General features: G+C 36.4%; 1 protein-coding gene across 1 annotated transcript in view; it reads right to left on the reverse strand.

The window, feature by feature from the left end:
• The window catches only part of Bcat (Branched chain amino acid transaminase), a 71,504-nt gene that overhangs the window by 13,310 nt on the left and 37,240 nt on the right, over positions 1-20,954 (reverse strand). The window contains exons 2-5 of the mRNA XM_067095307.1: positions 13,497-13,541; positions 11,145-11,351; positions 5,281-5,511; positions 2,676-2,864 (exon numbers count right to left, since the gene is read on the reverse strand). Coding sequence (XP_066951408.1) covers positions 2,676-2,864; positions 5,281-5,511; positions 11,145-11,351; positions 13,497-13,541 — 672 coding nt within the window. The remainder of the gene's footprint in view (positions 1-2,675; positions 2,865-5,280; positions 5,512-11,144; positions 11,352-13,496; positions 13,542-20,954) is intronic.

The following is a 20,954-nucleotide window of genomic DNA, read 5'->3' on the forward strand; positions in this document are numbered from 1 at the left end:
AGAAGGGTCCACATTCTTTTCAGACTGATTACAGCCCTGCCTTTGATTTCATTACCATAAGGGTTTAATATGTGAACTTACAACTCCAGAGTTGGAAGCAACATACAGTACTTGATATCAATCAGATTTTTAAGTGGTAACACCACAGCTTTTACTGTTACTGACTCTCTTTGTAAGCCTGCACTTTGTACTGTTTGGTATTCCACAGGTTAGTATCCAGGAACCTTTATTGTTGCTCTATAAAATTTGTTACTATAGTTGCAAGTTTTTCCTTTCACCATGTGTGAACTGCAGCTACTGCTTGCCTTTACAGAGGTCTGAAAAGGACGGATTCCAGCAAAATCAAGACTTTATTGATAAGCAACATGAGGCAAGTTTCCATGCTGTAATTTCCTTTGTTTTGTGCATTATTATTCCAAGTATCTAACAATCACTTACCTGTACCTCTAAAAATTTTTTCACTTAATTTACAGAAAATTAAACCTAATGCTACCAGAAAACCAAACATTGGTTATGGAGCTTTCTCTATCAACAAAATTGATAGTATTACTGCCAAAGCCGTCAGGACATTTACCTTTAACTTGAGAGTACATGAAGTGGCAGTTCCTGCTACCTTATAATGGAAGCTAAGATTTAGATCATCACAAGAAGACATCAGCAAGAAGACTTTAACCAGGAATTTCCACAAATGCCTTCAGTGCGTGCATTACAAGTGCCTGGAGAATGGCTGGTAATATCTAAGGAAAATCCTCTGATACTGGTCCTAAGTATATACCTGTAATGGAAGGCTTTCTCGGTGTTTGCAATGAGAGAGAACTCTAATATTATTAAGAGGAAGGGGAGGAGACTGAATTATTTCTTCAGTAAAGACATCAACTGCATATAAAAAATGCAGGGATTCTTTGCAAACAACATTCCATATGTTTCTGTATATACAGTACTGTACTCATTTATACGAATACAGTACAGGTACTGCTAAAATAATAAAATTATAAGTTTTAAAGAACTAAGAAATATGCAATTAGTAAAATGCTGAAAACCCTCAAATACACAAAAATATAATGACAACATGATTAAAAAAGTCTGAAAATATAGACTTCACCTAAAAAAAACTTCAAAACACCTGGAAACAGAATAGTTAACTTGAAAATGTATGCTGTACTCAAGTTTTACAAAAGGTGTAAACTACTTCATGGACTAAAAAAACTTACTTATGACTACTGAACATGGGCATATACAGGGTGTAATCTGTCAAAATCAGTTAAATCTTACAACATGTACCAACCATATTAGATTAGATTCTCTGCTGTATATCTGTATGAAAGACAAACCATTGCCTTTAACAGTGACTAACACTTTGGTTTGAAAAGACAGCTTATATAGTATTCACAGAGATGACAATGGTGGCCTTATTTTCAAAGAATGTGTACCACTGCATCTTTAAAATGTGCCCTAACTCTGTAAAAATCACAGTCTTTTGACTGATGACATGATTACCCTTTACAAACCATTTTCCTTGCATTTTTATTGTTTTCTCCCCTTTAATGTAGTATTCCTCTTTTTCCCTTTTGCATTACCTCAAGATCATATTTTGACTACCCTTTGGCTTTTGCCCACAAACTTTTACAAGGAGTTGTCCTCCCCAGTCCTTCACTTGAAAATTCTTGTTGGGTTACACTTTAGCCATTGACAGAAAAGTAGCCCTTGTTTAACATATGTATTGCCTTTACCTCTTATTTTTTCAACATTACATCTCTCATTAATTTTAGTATGGAACTCTTTTACCATTTTATGTCAAAAAAGCCACCATGGTTTACTATAATTTACATCACCTAGTAAAAAGATGCTTCTGAAATTAAATAAATTTCAATACATTACAAATTTGTTGAATAAATATAAAACAAAATTAATGAGAACTATCATTTATAAGCACTACCTGCCAACCATGGCTAAATAACTAATTTATTTCATTGCAGACTTGGTCAACAGTGTTTCTTGAGGACAGACATGAAATGGGCATGAATTATCCCATGCCCATTACTGCTCCCTTCTCTCCCTTGCATAATACTGTTTCCCAGACAATTTTCGTCCTTCCCCTGGCTTTCAATCAAAGGTTTTTGTAGAGAATTATGCTATAAAAAATTGCCCAAGTTATGAATCAAACATACTTGGAATCAAATTCAACCTCTCTACTTTTAAAGGGAACAGCAGCAGCATCTGAATATCTTCAATTTACAAGTATAAGCTCTCTAAAATAACATCATATATGAGGGGCTAAATATACCAGTCTACAAAACTCCTTTAGAGTAGGAAACAGGTTACCTTCCAATACACCAGGCCAGCACTGGATCACTTGGAAACTTGAAAAACACTGACACGTTAAGTAAACTTGAAAAACACGGATACAGTAGGTAAGTTCTTGTAATGGTTGTACTAACTTGTCTTGGTCATACAACATACATTCTGGAATACTTTCATTATGAAGTAAAGAATTTCTTACCAATACTGTATGTAAGTCTTTCTGCACCATGGGTGGATTATCCATACTTATTGTAAGCACAGTACTGCATTTCCTTTTACAGGCACTAATCATTAAAAAATCCAGAATACTCTATAATGAACAGACACCAATATCCTGTATTCAAATCACATGAAGCTACTTATAAACTATTTACCTGAATAGCGAGTGTTGGTCCATAATTTGATCCCATCTTCATCATGCCACATCCACCTGGCCATGCCCTGACAAACTTAGGATCAGCTAGCAAGGACACAGGTTTAAATCCACTAGAAAAATATGGACCAACTGGAGACATGATAACAAAAAGAAGGGCCTCTGTCGGCTCTTGGACACCTAACGTAGGCTGCAACAAATACAAAAAATAATGTTATTCAATACAAAGTCTAAGTCCTAATGCCTAATATCCAAAGATAATTACCTATTACTCTGACACAAATGATTATAAACTAGATTTCTGTAAAGGTACGCTGCTATAGTCAAAATAACTGGGGTTAGTGGCAAATAAAGAAATGGAATCGGTACACAATCTAGTAATACAAACATTCATCTCTATTCATATGCCTTTTACATGATGTGCCTCTTGTAACAAAAGAAAAGCACTTAACTTACGCACAAAGTGTAATAAAAAAAAATTGCCTCAGTACAACACAGAGAAGAACAGACAAAACTAAAATGAATGAAAATAGGAAAAAATTTCGGTCATTTGTAGATTTCATATTAATTCAATGAACTACTAATCACCTGAAAAGATTAGCCATCTCAAGTTTAGGTAAAAATAATACTAGTCTGTATATATAATTCATCTGAGAACACAACCTTCAAAACAGACACACACACACACACACAAGCAAAACCAATATAGGATCACTACACTGACCTCCTCAAAAATGACACCTGCACTTTCTTCTTGGGGGTCAGTGACGGAGGAAATTAACAGGCTTAATGGGATTCCCATTTCACCCCAACTCAAGGGCCTTACATATTTTAACCAACCACAAAATTAATGTAAAATGCTTCCATCTTTGGATCACAGTTTTGGATGGGTAAGATAATTATAAATATGCAAGATAATGTGTGTGCATAATTATGTGAAACTATGTCATAAACAAAATACAGTCACTAATATTTCAATGCTCAATGAATGACAATACTGAATGATGTGGGCTTGCAATAAAAAAGCTAACAAAATGACTAAACTATCATTCCTTGCATTATGATCTCTTCTTTTCACAAATCAAAAGCATAACATAACTTGTGAAAGCACAAATTTTTTGGCATACAATCAGGGAGAGTTTATACAAGTCTCCAAAAAAAGAGAACATAAAATTCTCTAAGCCAACGGATTCCCTCTTGCTCTCATTTTGAATACATTTACCATCAGACTGTAAGACCAGCTCTTCAATATCCTGGGTGAATATATGAATTCTCTCAAGCATCTTCCACCTTTTGCACTTTCTGCATGAATTCTCATCTGGTCTAGGCATATACTTAAGCCATTTTCCTACGGTTTCCTGAGCCTTCATACTGGTTTCTACCCTGCTGCTCTCATACCTACTTTTCCGACAAACTCCTTTTCATCGCTTCTCATAACAAGCACAAACCATCCGTCATCCATGAATCTTTGCACTTTTTTTTTTTTTATCTATTCAAAATCTCCCATTTTCTTTGTTGGTGCTAATTTCTCTGTGGCAAAGACTAGTACAGTACTGGCCTAAGGAAGTACTTTATTGAAGTCTTTGTCCTTTCTGACAATGGGATTTTTTTCATTCTATTTCATCCTAGCTGCAGCTACTCGCTTTCTTATTGCCCTTTGAATCCCTGCTTTACAGTCTAGCATGTCCTAAGGTAACAAAAATGTTCAACCTCTCCAAAGAAGTTCATTTATCACTTCATGGTCTCCAATTCTCTCTCTTCCCTATTTGCCCTTCTATTACTTTTCAGCCACAGAAAATATCTCCTCCATTAATAATAAAAGGAAGTAAAAAAATAACTTTTGTAATTCCTCTAAAAACATAATTTTTGTAATTCCTCTAAAAACGTAATTTCCAGGTAAAAATATCTATCAAAATTACTTTTGGAATTTTCATTCAAAACCACTGTAGCCAAAAACCCTTATCAAAGAAAAATTAACACTGCGTAAAACATGTCATGTACATACATTTGCAACTTATATATATCACAAATAGGTTGAAAACAAGTCAACAACCAAAAGTGAAGAACAAATCTTTGGCAAATGCTAGAAAATCATATGAAACACTGGTTAAGAATACCAATCAGCCACTGATTTGCTTTCAAACTGTTTGTATGTGTGTGTGTAATAAGATACTAACTTCTGTTTATGACATTTCACTTCAGTGTGGACACACTCAAAGTCATTCATTTGAGGTGACAAAAACTGTCACATACCATCACTCTTTTTGCTGCTATACAAACCACTAGTTTGTAAACATGGAATACGACTGTACTTTGTTGGTTATTGAATTCTGGTAATCTAACAGAGTTTTTATCAAGAATATTTTCATAATATTTATGCTAAATTGGTTGCATGTTCCATTAAAACAGTTTTTTCTATTACTGCATGTAATCACTGATGACAATTCCATATCTATGGTCTAGGCAAGTTAATGCAATCAATAATACACATACAACAGTTCTAAACTTCATATTTTACATTTCAAGTACAACAAAAAATAACGAAATACAAAAAGTTCGGTGCTTATTTCTATTCCAAACGAAAAAAAATTAGAATCAGTACTTACTTCTGTTCCAATCATGGTAGGACGCAAATAAAGACTAGATGATTCTGCATGAGGTACCCACTCCTGATCTATGCTGACTATTTTCTTGAGAAGCTCAATCAACTCTGCCCCATCGAAAGTGGGTAGAGATGACCTGGCTGCAGTTCTGTTCATACGTTCCATATTTTTTTCTGGTCGAAATAGTCTAATTTCATCATCATTGCCTCTGAAAGCCTTCATGCCTTCGAATAACTATAAAGAAAAATGAATAAAAAGATACCTAATAAACAATGTGTTACATTACTTTCATACACTGGGAATTCTTTCACTAACTACAAAATCTCCAAAACTTTGGCTCAAAACTTTATTAAATTCTTCCATTGTTAGCTAAAGCACGTAAAGTTTACACTTGAGTAAGAGAGGCAGAAAAATGCATTGCATTCTTTAACATGCCCTCAAAGATTTTATGACACTCAGTAACTGCCTTATGATTAAATTAGATTGGTGTTTGGTTACTTCAGTATTCAGTTAGTTATCAAGTACTTAAATTCAGGGGCGTAAAATGCAGGTTAGTTTGAATGTGTTAACTTCTGTATGAAACAAGGTTACTGGGATTTGATTACTGTACAGCATATGGCTCATCAAAATTTCAGTCCAGGCCATACCCAGTTTTTGCCGACACCTAAATTTGTTTAAGTTTTAAAATTCTAAAAAATAAAAACTTTCATTTTAAAGCTATATGTCTTTGATATGAATTAAAATTTTATACAGAATAAAAGTGTGACAACAAAAGAGGTTGAGCCACCAGCCAGAGTGGAAACAAGCCACTATGTCATATTATTGCCATGCAATATACATCACCTGCAGTGAAAAGATACACAAATTCTCAAGATAGACTACTTGTCTCTCAGTTATGTCACAGCTTTCTAACCATGTCCACTTTTCATGTCTGAAGAATGACTGCAAGCAATGAACTCCCCTCCACTTAGAATACTTGAAGGAATATCCACTATAGATGACAGCAAAATATGCAAAATACCTAATAAGAAGGCTTTAACTCCTATCTGCCACATACATTGCACAGCAGACATCCCTCAAGGCAATGTAAAATTCAATTACTCTCAGCACATATCATCATGTATCTATCTTTTGGTGATCTGCTTCATGTCAAAAGTCCTGTTGCTGTTTTCAAAACTCATATATTTATTTCACAGATTTGCCTTTTTCAACTTTCCTTAATATCTCCTGGATATATTTTTAACATTTTTTCTATTCTAATAGCCAACTTACAAAACAGATTGCATATACCTGCATACATTGTGAATATGAATGTTTAAGAGACAAAAATCATACTCAGTAACTTTAGTAATTTATAATATCTTTGTAATGCATCCCTGTAGTAAAAAGGTCAACTGGAAAAGCAAATGGTTACATTAAGCATACAGATACTATGCTCTCTGTAACAGTTTGTCACATACTCTATGGCCCCCTTTATGCATTACTACACGCTTAAAAAATCAGAGTAAAAAATGTACCCAGATACACACAAACAAACATGTTAGGGGGATTCAGTTCTATCCCAAGTACCTTTCAAAGATGTTACATCCTATTGCATTGAGGCTATGGAGTATTAAATTGCAATCATAACCCATATACCTTCCAGGGTAGTTTTTTTTTTTTTTTTTGTCTTTACCCAGTACAGTGTACTGTGAAACCACCACAGTGACTGGCTCAAAGATGGGATACAAGAATCTGTAATTTCTATATGTGCAGGGCAACAGCAATTTAATTACTAAAGAAAAACAACAATCTCAACAAAGTGGAATACTCTAATCAGAAAATGACAAAGCACCAATATCTGTTAATTCTACAATTGCATTTAAGCAAGACTGAAGCACTAAAGATGAACACAACACTGCCATGAAGACGAAACAAACTTCTAAGCAGTGAAAGCACTGACCAAGCAGCAACACTGGCAGGACCTGCCATGCTGCAAAGGATTGGATTTCACAAGGCATAACAACTGATGTAAAGAATGATGTGAATTATTTAAAATATGTATTGCAACTAAAGGGTACGACAAAGATGAGGAAAAAAATCATAGGTTCTTGTTACTCGCAGTGTTTTCAGAACAAACCATCCCTACCCCCACCCCGACTCCACAAGAGAAAAGAAGAGACTTTAAATTAGGGATCCCAGTTTTTTAGCTACTCAGTTTGTGGATACGAGTTATTTTTATGTGCAGCATGCAAGCGCTCAAAAGGAAAACACTGAGAAGATAATCCATGCTCAGACAAGATGATAAATATTCAAGAGGGGTGCTAAATGCTTTAAACTCCTATTTATTTGTAGCCAAAAACTGACATACTGTATATCAGTTACAGGTCAATATATTGTGTAAATCAAAGAACCAGTGCATAAAATATAACATCCACAATATTATACAATGTCTAATAAGCCTAATTCACATTTATATTAAGAAAATAGGTAAACAGGTCCTAGATTAGGATATAATAAGCCTGAGGAATGTTTTCAGTGTGGTAGAAGTGTTCATTACCTCCAATAACAGAGAAATATAATCAGCTTCAGCAAAGAACTTTAATAATTGTGGTTACCTAACAAATTGCAAAGTAAATCGAATGCTAAAATGATGGAAAACACAATAAGAAAAGGTAAATTTTACAGAAGGATGTAACAAATTACAGTGAACCAAATAAGTGGACAGAAGTTGACAATAAGAATATACTTGATGTAAAACTCTATTTTAAATGAATTCTACAAAGAGGAGTGATAGGAGAATCACAGTTGCTGTCACAGCAAAGGAAATGCCATTAAAATGCAATTACTGTAGGCAAAGTTGCAAATCATTTGGTGATATAGGAGGACGGGAGCAAAAATCATACCAAACTTGACAGTGGAACCTTGACGTGCCAAATACGATAGTGGAACCTTGTAATAAGATTTTAAGGAGCGGATGAAGAGTAGGGGGACAGGGTTAGGCATGAGAAATCTTAACCTTTCCTAGAATGCCGTTCCTGACTGACTAGACCTTATCTTCCTAACCTAACTTAAGGTGCTATACCTTGACCTGGCAGGGGGGGGGATGTCCCCCAAAGTAACACTGAATATCCCTGTCTCCCTACTCTGCATACTACCCGATTTTACAAGATTAAAATATCAACATTCAACACTTAAGGTTGCTGTGCCAAATAAATTGTGTAAGATCAAAGACTGGAAGAATATCTTCATGGCTATAAAAGATGAAAATAAGAGAAGCTAACCAAAAATGTTCTTTAAATTTTAAGGAGGTATTGAACTGATAGCTTAGGTAGCATGTACAGGAAGAAAGCTTAGGTAGCCACTGTGCACCATGCAAGCATTAAAGCCTGACAATTTCAAAGTTCATAGCACCAAAGGCTATACCTATTGCCCTCTAACTGGCCAAGAAGGAAATAAACAGGTTAGTAAAGCAAAATATCAGGGAAAATGTATATCAAGAGTAGGCTCCCCATTACAACCAGCAACGAAAAGTGATGGAAATTATAGACACTGAGGTACAAACCAACTTCAAGCCTCAAAATAAACACTGCTCAACATTTTATATCTAGGCCTGCAAACTTATTCACAGCACATTAAAACTTAGATGAACAGATGAAAAGGTTAAAAACATTACTACAGAGAATTATCAAAAGAGTAAGTGCAGTTTTGAAGTGCCATTTCCAGAGTACTTAGGCCTCACTGACTGCACCACTGAGAAAGGGGCTGAATAAATATCTAGACCTGGTGGGACCTTAGACATAAGAGCACAGGATAGGAAGGGACTCACTTCATATACAGGCAGTCCCCGGTTTACGATGGGTCCGGCTTATGACGTTCTGAAGTTACGACGCTTTTCAAATATATTCATCAGAAATTATTTCCCGGTTTACAACGCATGTTCCAGGGTTACGATGCGTTGTACGCCGATCTGACGGAAGAAATATGGCTCCAAAACGGCAGAATAATAAAAATTTGGAGGCTTTTTTTGATGAAAAACTCAATAAAAATGCAGTTTACATCGTTTTCAATACACCCAAAGCATTAAAAGTAAGGTTTTCTTAGGATTTTTGACGATTTTCAACAATTTTTCGGTTTACGACGTGGTGGAAAAACGGAAACCCCTCATAAACCGGGGACTGCCTGTATGCCCCTTAAAGGGAAACATTAGCGATAAATTTGGCAGCAACAATTTAACACCCACATGCAAGCGTAACATCCAGGGTCTCTAATTTGAAACTACACCAGAGGGAGGAACGTTGCATTCCTAGAAGCATAGTAGACAATCGACACAACCATGTTAGTGGGTAATAATTTCACTGTGGAAGTAATGGTCTGGTTGTGTCCTTTTGGTACAGCACTCATAAAGATACTGTACTTTGCTTGTTAGTGTGAATTTCATTAAGTGTCCATGTGCCAAAGTATTCTCGATTCTGTACTTTGTTAATGTTCTCTTGCCACCTGTTAGGTCTTGGGCACCTCCTACATCCAAGTCTCATTAATCAATTAGCCTTTTGTATAGTTTAACCTGTGCTGTATCTTACTGGATAATCAGCCACAGTGAGATACTATTGTCACTGTGTGTAATTATATTCAGTAAAATAAAGTCTATACTCAACTGCAACATTTTGTTTGTGAATTTGAATTCAATAAGCAAATCAAGGCCCATTTATTGTTTGTGCATTTAACAATCCTCGTTAATCTAAACAAAAGGAACATAACCTTGCCTTTACAGTTGCTATCATGATCAATTCCTGTCTGTTCACTCCGATGTGCATGCTTTCTATTTATTAAAAAAGCAAAAAAAAAAAAAAATACTTTGGCTCAATATGTCTCTTGTTATAGCACTTTGAACACTCTGTCTAGGACAAGTTTCTTACCGTGCACTAAGTCCAAAAGTGTTGAATTATTCCATGAACAAATAAAAGGGTTTTATTCCTGCTTTTCATGTTAACTATGCTGCACAAATTAGCATTCCCCTAGACTTCACTTCATTTTCCCATTTGACTTTCTTTATTTGGTGTGGACACTTTATTTTCCTATCAAATGGTTCTTAGAGCCCTGAACTCACTATCTATTAGTTGCATTACTTTAATAACGTTTGTTTAAAATTTCGTAATGATTGCAGTTTGTAACAGTAACATGCAAATGCTGAGAGTTGTTCTCCCTTTTGTTAATTTGTCAATTTTATGAGGGAACCCCTTAATAAATCAATGGTTCACATTAAAATCTGGAGTTTTAATATTCACTTTTGTAAAATTTTTAGTTGTATTTTCTTGTCTTAAAATTTTCTGTACTTTTGCACCTAACAAAATTTAAAAAGCCTCAAATACCTGTCCTTAATTTCCTTGAATCATACAAAAAAACAGTATACAGTATCCAATTTTATGGAGATTAATCAATGGCTAATATCTATGTGAGTTTTAAGTACAAAAAATGCTTCACTACCCAAGGTTTCCCATGGGGACAGATGAAGCCCAGAAATTAAAATTCTCATATCTATTTAGTTAAAAGATTGTAATGGCTGGCTATAACTAAGCTTGTAGATTTTGCAAGTCTCTTTACAGTGACAATGATGAAGCGTAAACCTTCCAAATTCAGCCTTATATTAGAATACTGGATCTCTGCCAACAGGCATTTAAAAGAACAACAACTCTGCCACTATTCTGACTTTTTGCTAAATCACCACCATTAAAAATGTGCTGTTTTCTTCAAAAATGGAAGTGCACATAATGACAAAATCTCAGTATTCATACTGGCGCATCATACATATGGTACATATAATAAGAAAATTCTAAGAATTTCACGACAAGCAAACTCTGACAACATTAACACTGAAAATTCATTACCTCCACGGAGTAGTGCAAGACTTTGGCCGCTGGGTGCATTCGAAGATCGTGGAAAGGCGTTATTCTTGGCTGACCCCATCCAGTAGACGCATTCCAATAAATTTCTAGCATGTGATCTGTAAAATTACGTCCAAACACTAATTCGGAAACCGGTGGCTTTTTCTTCAGCTGGTCTGGCGTACAAAACTCAATTTGAAGATCTGATGCCTGTTGAAAAAAATATATATAAATATATTTTTGAGATCTGAATGACAACGTCAAAGCTGTAACACTCTCTCAGAAAAAGTCACCAAATGATAAGAAAAAAATATCTATATATATATATATACTGTATATATATAATTAATAATTCCACAAAAGTAGACTTGGTAACAACTGCCAATGAACCATTAACTCATACTGAAAATATGTCAATGACAGTCCTCCTAAAGTTTCGCAGAATAAAAATGTTTTTAAAATTTATAATCTCTATCCCCTTTTTTCTTAAATGCCTTTCTTAGATTGAATTCTAACATTTGGTCGACTTTAAAAAATAAATTCTCAAATCAACGTGGTGAAAAATGCGCAAGTAAAGTGTGGAGAATTTCTGAAAAATTCTTAAATGACACCTCTGCAAAAATACACAAGTAAAAAATGCGCCAAAGAAGTTTCTTCGGCACAATCGAGTTTTCTGTATAATCAAGGCCACCAAAATTTTATATATCTATCTTTTGGTGGTCTCAGTATAATGCTGTATGAGCCACGGCCCATGAGACTTTAACCACGATTCTGTGGTGGCCTATCCTATATCACTGCCAGAAGCACAATTATGGCTGACTTTAACCTTAAATAAAATAAAAGCTACTGAAGCTAGAGGGCTGCGATTTGGTATGTTTGATGATTGGAGGGTGAATAATCAATATACCAATTTGCAGCCCTCTAGCCTCAGCAGTTAAGATCTGAGGGCAGACATAAAAAGTGCAGACAGAAAAAAGTGCAGACAATAAAATGCCAACAGACAGACAAAGCCGGCACAATAGTTTTCTCTTACAGAAAACTAAAAGTGAGGATGCAACTCATACTATAGCAAAACTATAGCAATAAAGAAAACGGCAGCAAAATTAGACAGAATACAGTATTCTCATTTTATTACTGGTTCCCTTAAGAGTCAAGAAGCTTCCAGACACCACTTATGGCAAATGTCCCAGTAACACACAAAATTTCTAAAATCCTTTGTTGCATTCATAAATCAAAATTAACTAATTTCATATTGGTGTGCCTCCTCGCATCGTATACAGAATTTCCCATTACCTATTTGCATTACGTATTATTTACATGATATAATCAGACCCTTTTCTTGTACATTACAACTCGGCATTTTCTTAGAAACACACTGAAAACCCTTAATAAACTTTCCAAGGGACTCAATGCTCATCATCAGAGGAATGAAACTGAACCTCAACACCAGAGGAATGAAACTGAACCTCAACATCAGAGGTATGAAACTGAACCTCAACATCAGAGGAATGAAACTGAACCTCACCATCAGAGGAATGAAACTGAACCTCAACACCAGAGGAATGAAACTGAACCTCAACATCAGAGGAATGAAACTGAAATAAAGTCTGCCGAGACAAACTATTTATACATCAGGCTCTTGCAAAACATGACTATTTGGCCATTCTGGGAAAACAGAAACTTAGGAGCTACCTGTCCCTGTACAGTCACAACGATAAAGTGAGGCTCATTTACAAGCCATGTATCCAAATTCACGAAAACACTAAAACAAAAGGAGATACATTCTCTCACTGAAGAGCCACGAACCGGTTTTAAATCTTCACGCCTCCACTTCAGAGCGGTGCTACATGTCAATAAATTAATAAATAAATAATTATATGTGTATATATACATACATAAATATATATACATATACACATATATTTAATAATATATATAGGACTATATATCCTATTGATCACTGCCACATTCACTCTTTTAAAAGACCTGAATCGTATATATATAATTATATATATAGGCCTATATATCCTATTGATCACTGCCACATTCACTCTTTTAAAAGACGTGAATCGTATGTATATATATAATATATATATATATATATATATATATATATATATATATATATATATATATATATATATATATATATAGGCCTATATATCCTATTGATCACTGCCACATTCACTCTTTTAAAAGACCTGAATCGTATATATATAATTATATATATAGGCCTATATATCCTATTGATCACTGCCACATTCACTCTTTTAAAAGACCTGAATCGTATGCAGATGAGTGTTCCCTGTGAATGAATCTGTTGTGTGAACACCCAACAAAAATTTTGGCCCTTACCTTGAAGGACTGTGCTGACATACATCGCACTCCATGACTGATTTCCTGAAAAAGAGAATAATCATAATAACAATAAATTGCTTTTAAAAGGAGATTAATTATATATATATGCTGTATATATAATATATATGTATGTATATTACCGTAAAGTCAGTATCGGTTAATTTTCTATAATTATAAAGACTGGAAAAGCTGGAAAGTAAAAAACAATAAAAAAAAAATAAAGAAACAAGGTCACTTTACTGTACTTACACCCTTTTTCTAATCTGGGTGTAAAACAGTCCAGTTGATTTTGCAACCTAATGCGCAATATTCTATACTCAATACCTGCCTACGAATATGTGCAGTTGCGCCTGCGCTGTAACATGCGCGGGGAGGGCGGGGGGGAGGGCATGGGGGAGTGGTGGTATACGCTAAATAAGTTAAATCTTTCCTCGTCCATAAAAAAGTTGTCAATCATCTAGGCATGTGGTTTCTCGTCTGTTTCTTTTCTTTCATAAGTGTGTGTGTGTGTGTGTGTGTGTGTGTGTGTGTGTGTGTGTGTGTGTTCAAGCACTTACTCTCAAGAGAGGAGCGCTAAGGGAGCTTCCTGGTACGCCCGATCTTGGAATGGCGCGAAGCTGTCTCAGTTATGACATACTGAAGTTCATCAATGAGTGAAACTTCTACAATACTCTGCAAATACCAGTATGTGCCACGCAATGCAACTTAGTTTTAACAAAGCTCTGCACCTCATCTCACTGACCCACATCTACGTCTGAGACATTCATGCAGTGACGTCACAGACCTATTCCTAAAATAAAAGCATATAGACGACCAGGAGTGTGCCAACACCCTGTAATCCTTGGAAGGTTTCCAACATATGTTACTTGAGTGACGTAAAGCATTACTTACAAGAACAAGAATTAACAGTAGCACAATGATAAAACGTAGCTCACTTATGAGGAGAGAGTGTCGAAGAATTTGTATTCTTTACAAAAACTCCTTAAAAGACGTTTCAGTAATGTTCAAACGTAACGTTACCAATGCTTTTAGATTCATGTACTGTAAATGAAACAGCTAGTACAAACTGGAAAGTGCATAGAATAATTATAATAAATGAATATTAAAGAGACGAACTGGCTTGGCTATAAGAGGAATGCACTTGCCTGCTAATGTGCTTCGCCCTTTGAGTTCACCCTTGTCCGCCTAGTCCTAGAGTAACTCGGAAATCCCCTTCAAGGCAAACGAGGGCCGCGAAGGTAATCAACACATGCACTGCCTTCTCATATAAGATAAGAAATATGGTTAAAAGTTAAAACTATTCGCAGGCACGAACCTACCCCAAAAGGCTTCAGATGGAGGCTCAAAACAATAATCAATTAGATGATGGGTTTTATAACTTTCGGCGGTTTAATAAGTTCAATTTGAGGGGGGAAGAGTTAATAATATTGATTCTACGCAATGAAATACAAAAGGGTAATTTTTTTATCTGCATTCCTTCCTCCTTCAGCTATTGTGACATTAAATTTATCATCTGATCATGCAATTTCAGCATGAGAAGAAACCTTGCAATGCTGTTTTTGTTGAATCTGCTCCGGTCAAAAGAAGTTTGATTACGTCATAACACAAGGAATAGAAATGGAACTGTTCAGTGCGAATAACTCGCAAATTTCATACGCAAGTCATAACCCACTGCTTACTCTATCTGAGGGTAAACTATATGATTTTATTACAATCTACGATAAAAAACATCTATAGTTAAATCAAACATCAAGAATCAAAGCAGCTGCAATAAAATATGCTAATACTGCCAAACCTTAGCAACAAATACGACAAGCCGTACATACCAACAGCGAGCACTAGGTTACCAACCATAAAACTGCTTTACTTTTTAAAAAATGAAGACCAGAATTAGGCTCCTGGCCCGCGCTCTATCATTACGGCCTTCAGTGCATGCCTGTCTGTCATTGGGCGAGTATTTGAGTGCATCGTAAAGTTTTTTTCTTAAATATGCCGAACTAATGTCAACACCAGATCAGTTGTTTTTCGTTCCACTTGTCTGTTCTTACAAGATTGGTCACTCAATCAGCAAGGTTCAAGAATACAGTCATTCTTGATGGAAAAACCCTTGCGGTATATCCGGGAATTGGTGGCTTCTGCGCATCCATGATACTAAATAACGAAATAACTTGGGCAATTCTGAATTGTCATATTGCTCTCTCTCTCTCTCTCTCTCTCTCTCTCTCTCTATCTCTCTCTCTCTCTCTCTCTCATTATATATATATATATATATATATATATATATATATATATATATATATATATATATATATATATACAGGATGTTTTAACATTGATAATTCAATTATGTGGTGTATGTGTGTGTGTGTGTAATGTATATATATATATATATATATATATATATATATATATATATATATATATATATATATATATATATATATATATATATATATATATATATATATATATATATATATATATTATATATATTATATATATTATATATATTATATATATGTATATATATAATATATATATATATATACATACATATATACACACCACATAATTGAATTATTAATGTTAAAAACATCCTGTACAAAGGCTTAAGGATAGGTACTATGAATACAAAACATTGTTCACAGTAAAGGGCTTGTGAAAACGAGAAAGAATCCAGAGAATTTCCTTATATATATATATATATATATATATATATATATATATATATATATATATATATATATATATATATATAGGTATATATATATGTGTGTGTGTGTGTGTGTTGTGTATTTATATATACATATTTACAGTGGACACTTACTGTACACCAAGATACGTTAGCCTAGCATAGGCCTAATGACTGCATTTACCACTTAGTTGTGATGAGAGTTGAAAAAGATCTCGGAATACTGTCGTCATCATGGCCTCAAACGCTGCGTGATACACAAGGCCTCCACATTAAAATATTTAGGAGGTTATAATACTGCAAGCTGTACAAAGTGTAGGAAAACAAAAACAAAAAAAAAAAAAGTCCACTTCAGAAAGAATCAAAGAAGTTCAGGAAGGTGATCTAGATTAACTTTCAGACAGTCCGTAGCCAGTCTATTAAACAGCCGGCCAAGAAGTTGGCACCGTCCCAGCGGCTTTCGGTCAGAACACTAGATGATAATGTAAGTATGATTTACGATTTGAGAGAGAGAGAGAGAGAGAGAGAGAGAGAGAGAGAGAGAGAGAGAGAGAGAGAGAGAAATTTCATTCTTCAAATGGTTCTGCGCGCAATATTGTTTATTTCCTTCCGTTTACGTCTGCATCGAAAACGTAAATAATGCTGCAAGTTATACAAAATACATGAGAGAGAGAGAGAGAGAGAGAGAGAGAGAGAGAGAGAGAGAGAGAGAGAGAGAGAGAGAGAGAGAGAGAGAGAGAGTGAGCGATGATCATCAGAATCTAATCATTCCTGTCAAGTGCAGGGATTAACATTTGGAGAGAGAGAGAGAGAGAGAGAGAGAGAGAGAGAGAGAGAAATGCGATTATCAGGAATCTAATCATTCCTGAATCAAATGCAGAATTAACATTTGAAGAGAGAGAGAGAGAGAGAGAGAGAGATGCGATTATCAGGAATAATCTAATCATTCCTGTCAAATACAGGATTAACATTTGAAGTGTGGAAGGGAGAGAGAGAGAGAGAGAGAGAGAGAGAGAGAGAGAGAGAGAGAGAGAGAGGAGAGAGATGCGATTATCAGGAATCTAATCATTCCTGTCAAATGCAGAATTAACATTTGAAGAGAGAGAGAGAGAGAGAGAGAGAGAGAGAGAGAGAGAGAGAGAGAGAGAGAGAGAGAGATGCGATTATTATCAGGAATAATCTCCATCATTCCTGTCAAATGCAGGATTAACATTTGAAGTGGGCGAGAGAGAGAGAGAGAGAGAGAGAGAGAGAGAGAGAGAGAGAGAGAGAGAGAGAGAGAGAGAGGTTTTACGGTTTTATAACCTAATGAACTAAATATAGGACAATACAAAATTTTGTTCTGCTTCCAATCGCATCTCAAATAACTGGGGCCTATGAGGTCATTCAGCGCTGAAACGGAAACTGGCAGTATAAAGGCTTGAAAGGTGTAACAGGAGGAAAACCCTTCGCAGTTGTGGAAAGTGAGATGGAAGAAAGAGAATATGAACGGAGATATAGTAAAAAAAGGATGAAAGGCGTTGCAGCTAGGGGCCGAAGGGACGCTGCAAAGAATCCTAAGTGTTGGCTACAGTGCACCGCATAGGTGCCCTGACGGCACTAGCCCCCTACGGGATTTACACATTACTGAATCACCCGATGCACAATTTTGTTCAGGAACCATGAATACCAGATGCCGTAGGTTCCATAACGCCTTAATAATGACCAAAGTTGCGACAGACCGTGGGAGTCTGGTGGGAGCGGCAATGTGTGATGATAAATCTCCAAAAGCCGGGATAGCCTTGCAATCAAAAATGAAACCTTTCACCTCTTCAAAGATGGTGAGCACTACACGAGACAGTTTTGATAAACAAAGCACCATTCCAGCTGCTTTACAATGAACAGTCTGGTGACTAACGCTCTGTTAGCCTAAATATTAACATGAAAACAAAAGTCTAGATATCCAAAACAATATTCCAAAAGTCAGGCATTCTCTACACGAAGTTTCCGAGTCTCTCTCTTAGTTACCAAATACTGGATTTATCACCTTTATTAAATGTCAGGGAGCGATTCACATGGAAACGATGGACTTCAATCATCAAAGACCATTAAAAAAAAGTCCTAAATTATAAAATTAGGACTTTCTTTTACGGTTGAGAAACCCCCGTCACTTACTGTCTCCTAAAAATCATACATAATTTCTCTGAATAATGCTGCAAACGAGCTACAAAAGAATTCCCCGCCATAATGCATTTCAGCTGACGTTTTCTACAGAGCCACCGAATGCCTCTGGCGTACGATTTTCCCGCAATCGTTGGCAACCTTTTCGAAATGGCCCTGAACGACGTAATATGAAATTATAAGATTCCATCTTGTTTTACACTTCTTCGTTGAATTCACAAGAATACCTAAATCGCATCAGCTTTTAGCACGTATTTCCTCGTTTCCATCACTCCTTCCCTTGGAAACTGCGTCAAGAATACGCACTCGGCACAAAAAATTCACCATAAATTCGAATAAATTACTCTCGAAACCGAACGCTTTCACGACGTCTCATCCAAGAACAAATCTCCAAGCGTCAAAGAAGTTATCTAATCGCATAAACCTACGCGATTTGACGTCAAGAAAAGATAAATCAGCCACATGAGAATATCTTGCATACTTAGTAAGTGTAATCTCAGTGATAAAGTATCTCCAGCATCTACTGTACATCTTGTTCTCGTCGCTTCATTTCCCAAATCCTAATCACCAACTGCATCGAAGTAACCCAGTTTCCTTATCATAACAGCCTGGATTATTTTCCTTTGAAACAAGAATCACCATTACTGTTTGGAATGGAATCGACTATAGAGTTTAGGACATGGGCCAAGCGCTTAAGGTAAGTATATCTTAGTTTAACCAGACCACTGAGCTGATTAACAGCTCTCCTAGGGCTGGCCCGAAGGATTAGACTTATTTTACGTGCTAAGAACCAACTGGTTACCTAGCAGAACGGACCTACAGCTTATTGTGAATCCGAACCATTATAGCGAGAAATGAATTTCTATCACCAGAAACAAATTCTCTTATTCTTCATTGGTCAGTCCGAGATTCGAACTCGCGGCCAGCAGAGTGCTAGCTGAGAACGGAACCCACTCTCCCAACGAGGAACTAGGCCTGGGACCTATGCGGTCATTCAGAGCTGGAGAGGAAACTGAGAGTAGGTAGGTCTGAAAGGTGTAACAGGAGGAAAACCTCAGAGCAGTTGCACTATGAAATAACTGTTTGGAGAAGGTGGAGAGTAAGATGGAAGAAAGAGAATATGAGAGGAGGAACGAAAGGGGTTGGAGCTAGGGGCCGAAGGCACACTGCAAAGAACCTTAAGTAATGCCTACAGTGCACCACATCAGTGTACTGACGGCAATACCGCCTACGGGAGTCTCAGCCATGTAGACGTTACAATGACAACGTAAAAGGAAGAACAGACGCAGTGACAAACACACGAAGATCCCAACAGCCGACCTTCCTTCGTGTACTATCAGTAAAACTTTGACTGAAATCCGGATCTTTCCTAGATAGCGACCCCCAGCAAAGTTCGGGGGTCGTTATCTAGGACTAACATTTCTTGGGGGGTCATTATCTTTATGATATTTACAGTCTTTTGTTTATGTTTTTTACGGTCATCCCCCACCGGGCTTGTACTAAACACGCCGCGAAGGTGGATACATACCAGGTTAAAACCCTTGGGGGTCACTATCTTGGAAAGATCCTGAAATCCCTTCGACCATGAACAGCGGACTGTGATGACCACTGACATGCAGGCAATGGGGCACACGGGCATCAGACAGAAAGACGAACGATGTAGTACCCTTATGCGCACCTCTCCTTGACGGTCTACCATTGTACCAAGTCATCTTTGACAAGAATCTTCCCAGCCCAGGAGACATTGCAGTGACAAGGTAAACATCACACATACACATACACTGATAGATAGATAGACAGGTTGGCAGGCACACAGACACTAACAAAGGGGGAAAACTATATAACCCCACCCAGCCTTGTCGGTGGGGGGACTACCACACAAAAATGCCCATGTCAGGACGCTGCAAGCTCCCACAGAAAAGATTGCGCGCAGGTCAGCCACTGTTGTTTTGTTTTTGTTCCCATGTGTACCAACAAATAGCTATGTAAGATGGCAACTGCGTTCCAACGATTGGGCTAACCTGAAAACAGTAAGCAACATCCACCACATTCCATTTTACTCGACCTTGGAAGACTGGGAAGTACAAGGTCAGCAACATACAACTGGAACAGCTTCCCAGCGCAGAACATTTCACTTTTTTATTTGTATTTTCCGAGTCCCAAACCCTACTCCCTCCCCACCAAAAAAAAAGTCAGCCAATATTCATTATTCGAAAAAATTATTCCTTTACACAGAACGTCGCAAAATGAATGCTCCTTCAAAGGGCCCACGTGGTCCTTCCATGAATAATACTAATTCTCTCTCTCTCTCTCTCTCTATTATCCAATTACCTATGCACTGTGAAAGACGCAGAAAACAACCTACCCTCCATAACACAGGAGCTAAAAGCGGATCAACTATATAAACCCTTTAAATTCTACTATAAGCATTTTCTGTCAGCGGTAATTCAAACCCTTTAAATTCTACAGTAAGTATTTACTATAAGCGGTAATTCAAACCTTTTAAATTCTACAATAAGTATTTACTGTCAGCGGTAATTCAAACCCTTTAAATTTTACAATAAGTATTTACTGTCAGCGGTAATTCAAACCCTTTTAACTCT

This window comes from Macrobrachium rosenbergii, chromosome 51, assembly GCF_040412425.1.
Source record: "Macrobrachium rosenbergii isolate ZJJX-2024 chromosome 51, ASM4041242v1, whole genome shotgun sequence".
NCBI lineage: Eukaryota > Metazoa > Arthropoda > Malacostraca > Decapoda > Palaemonidae > Macrobrachium > Macrobrachium rosenbergii.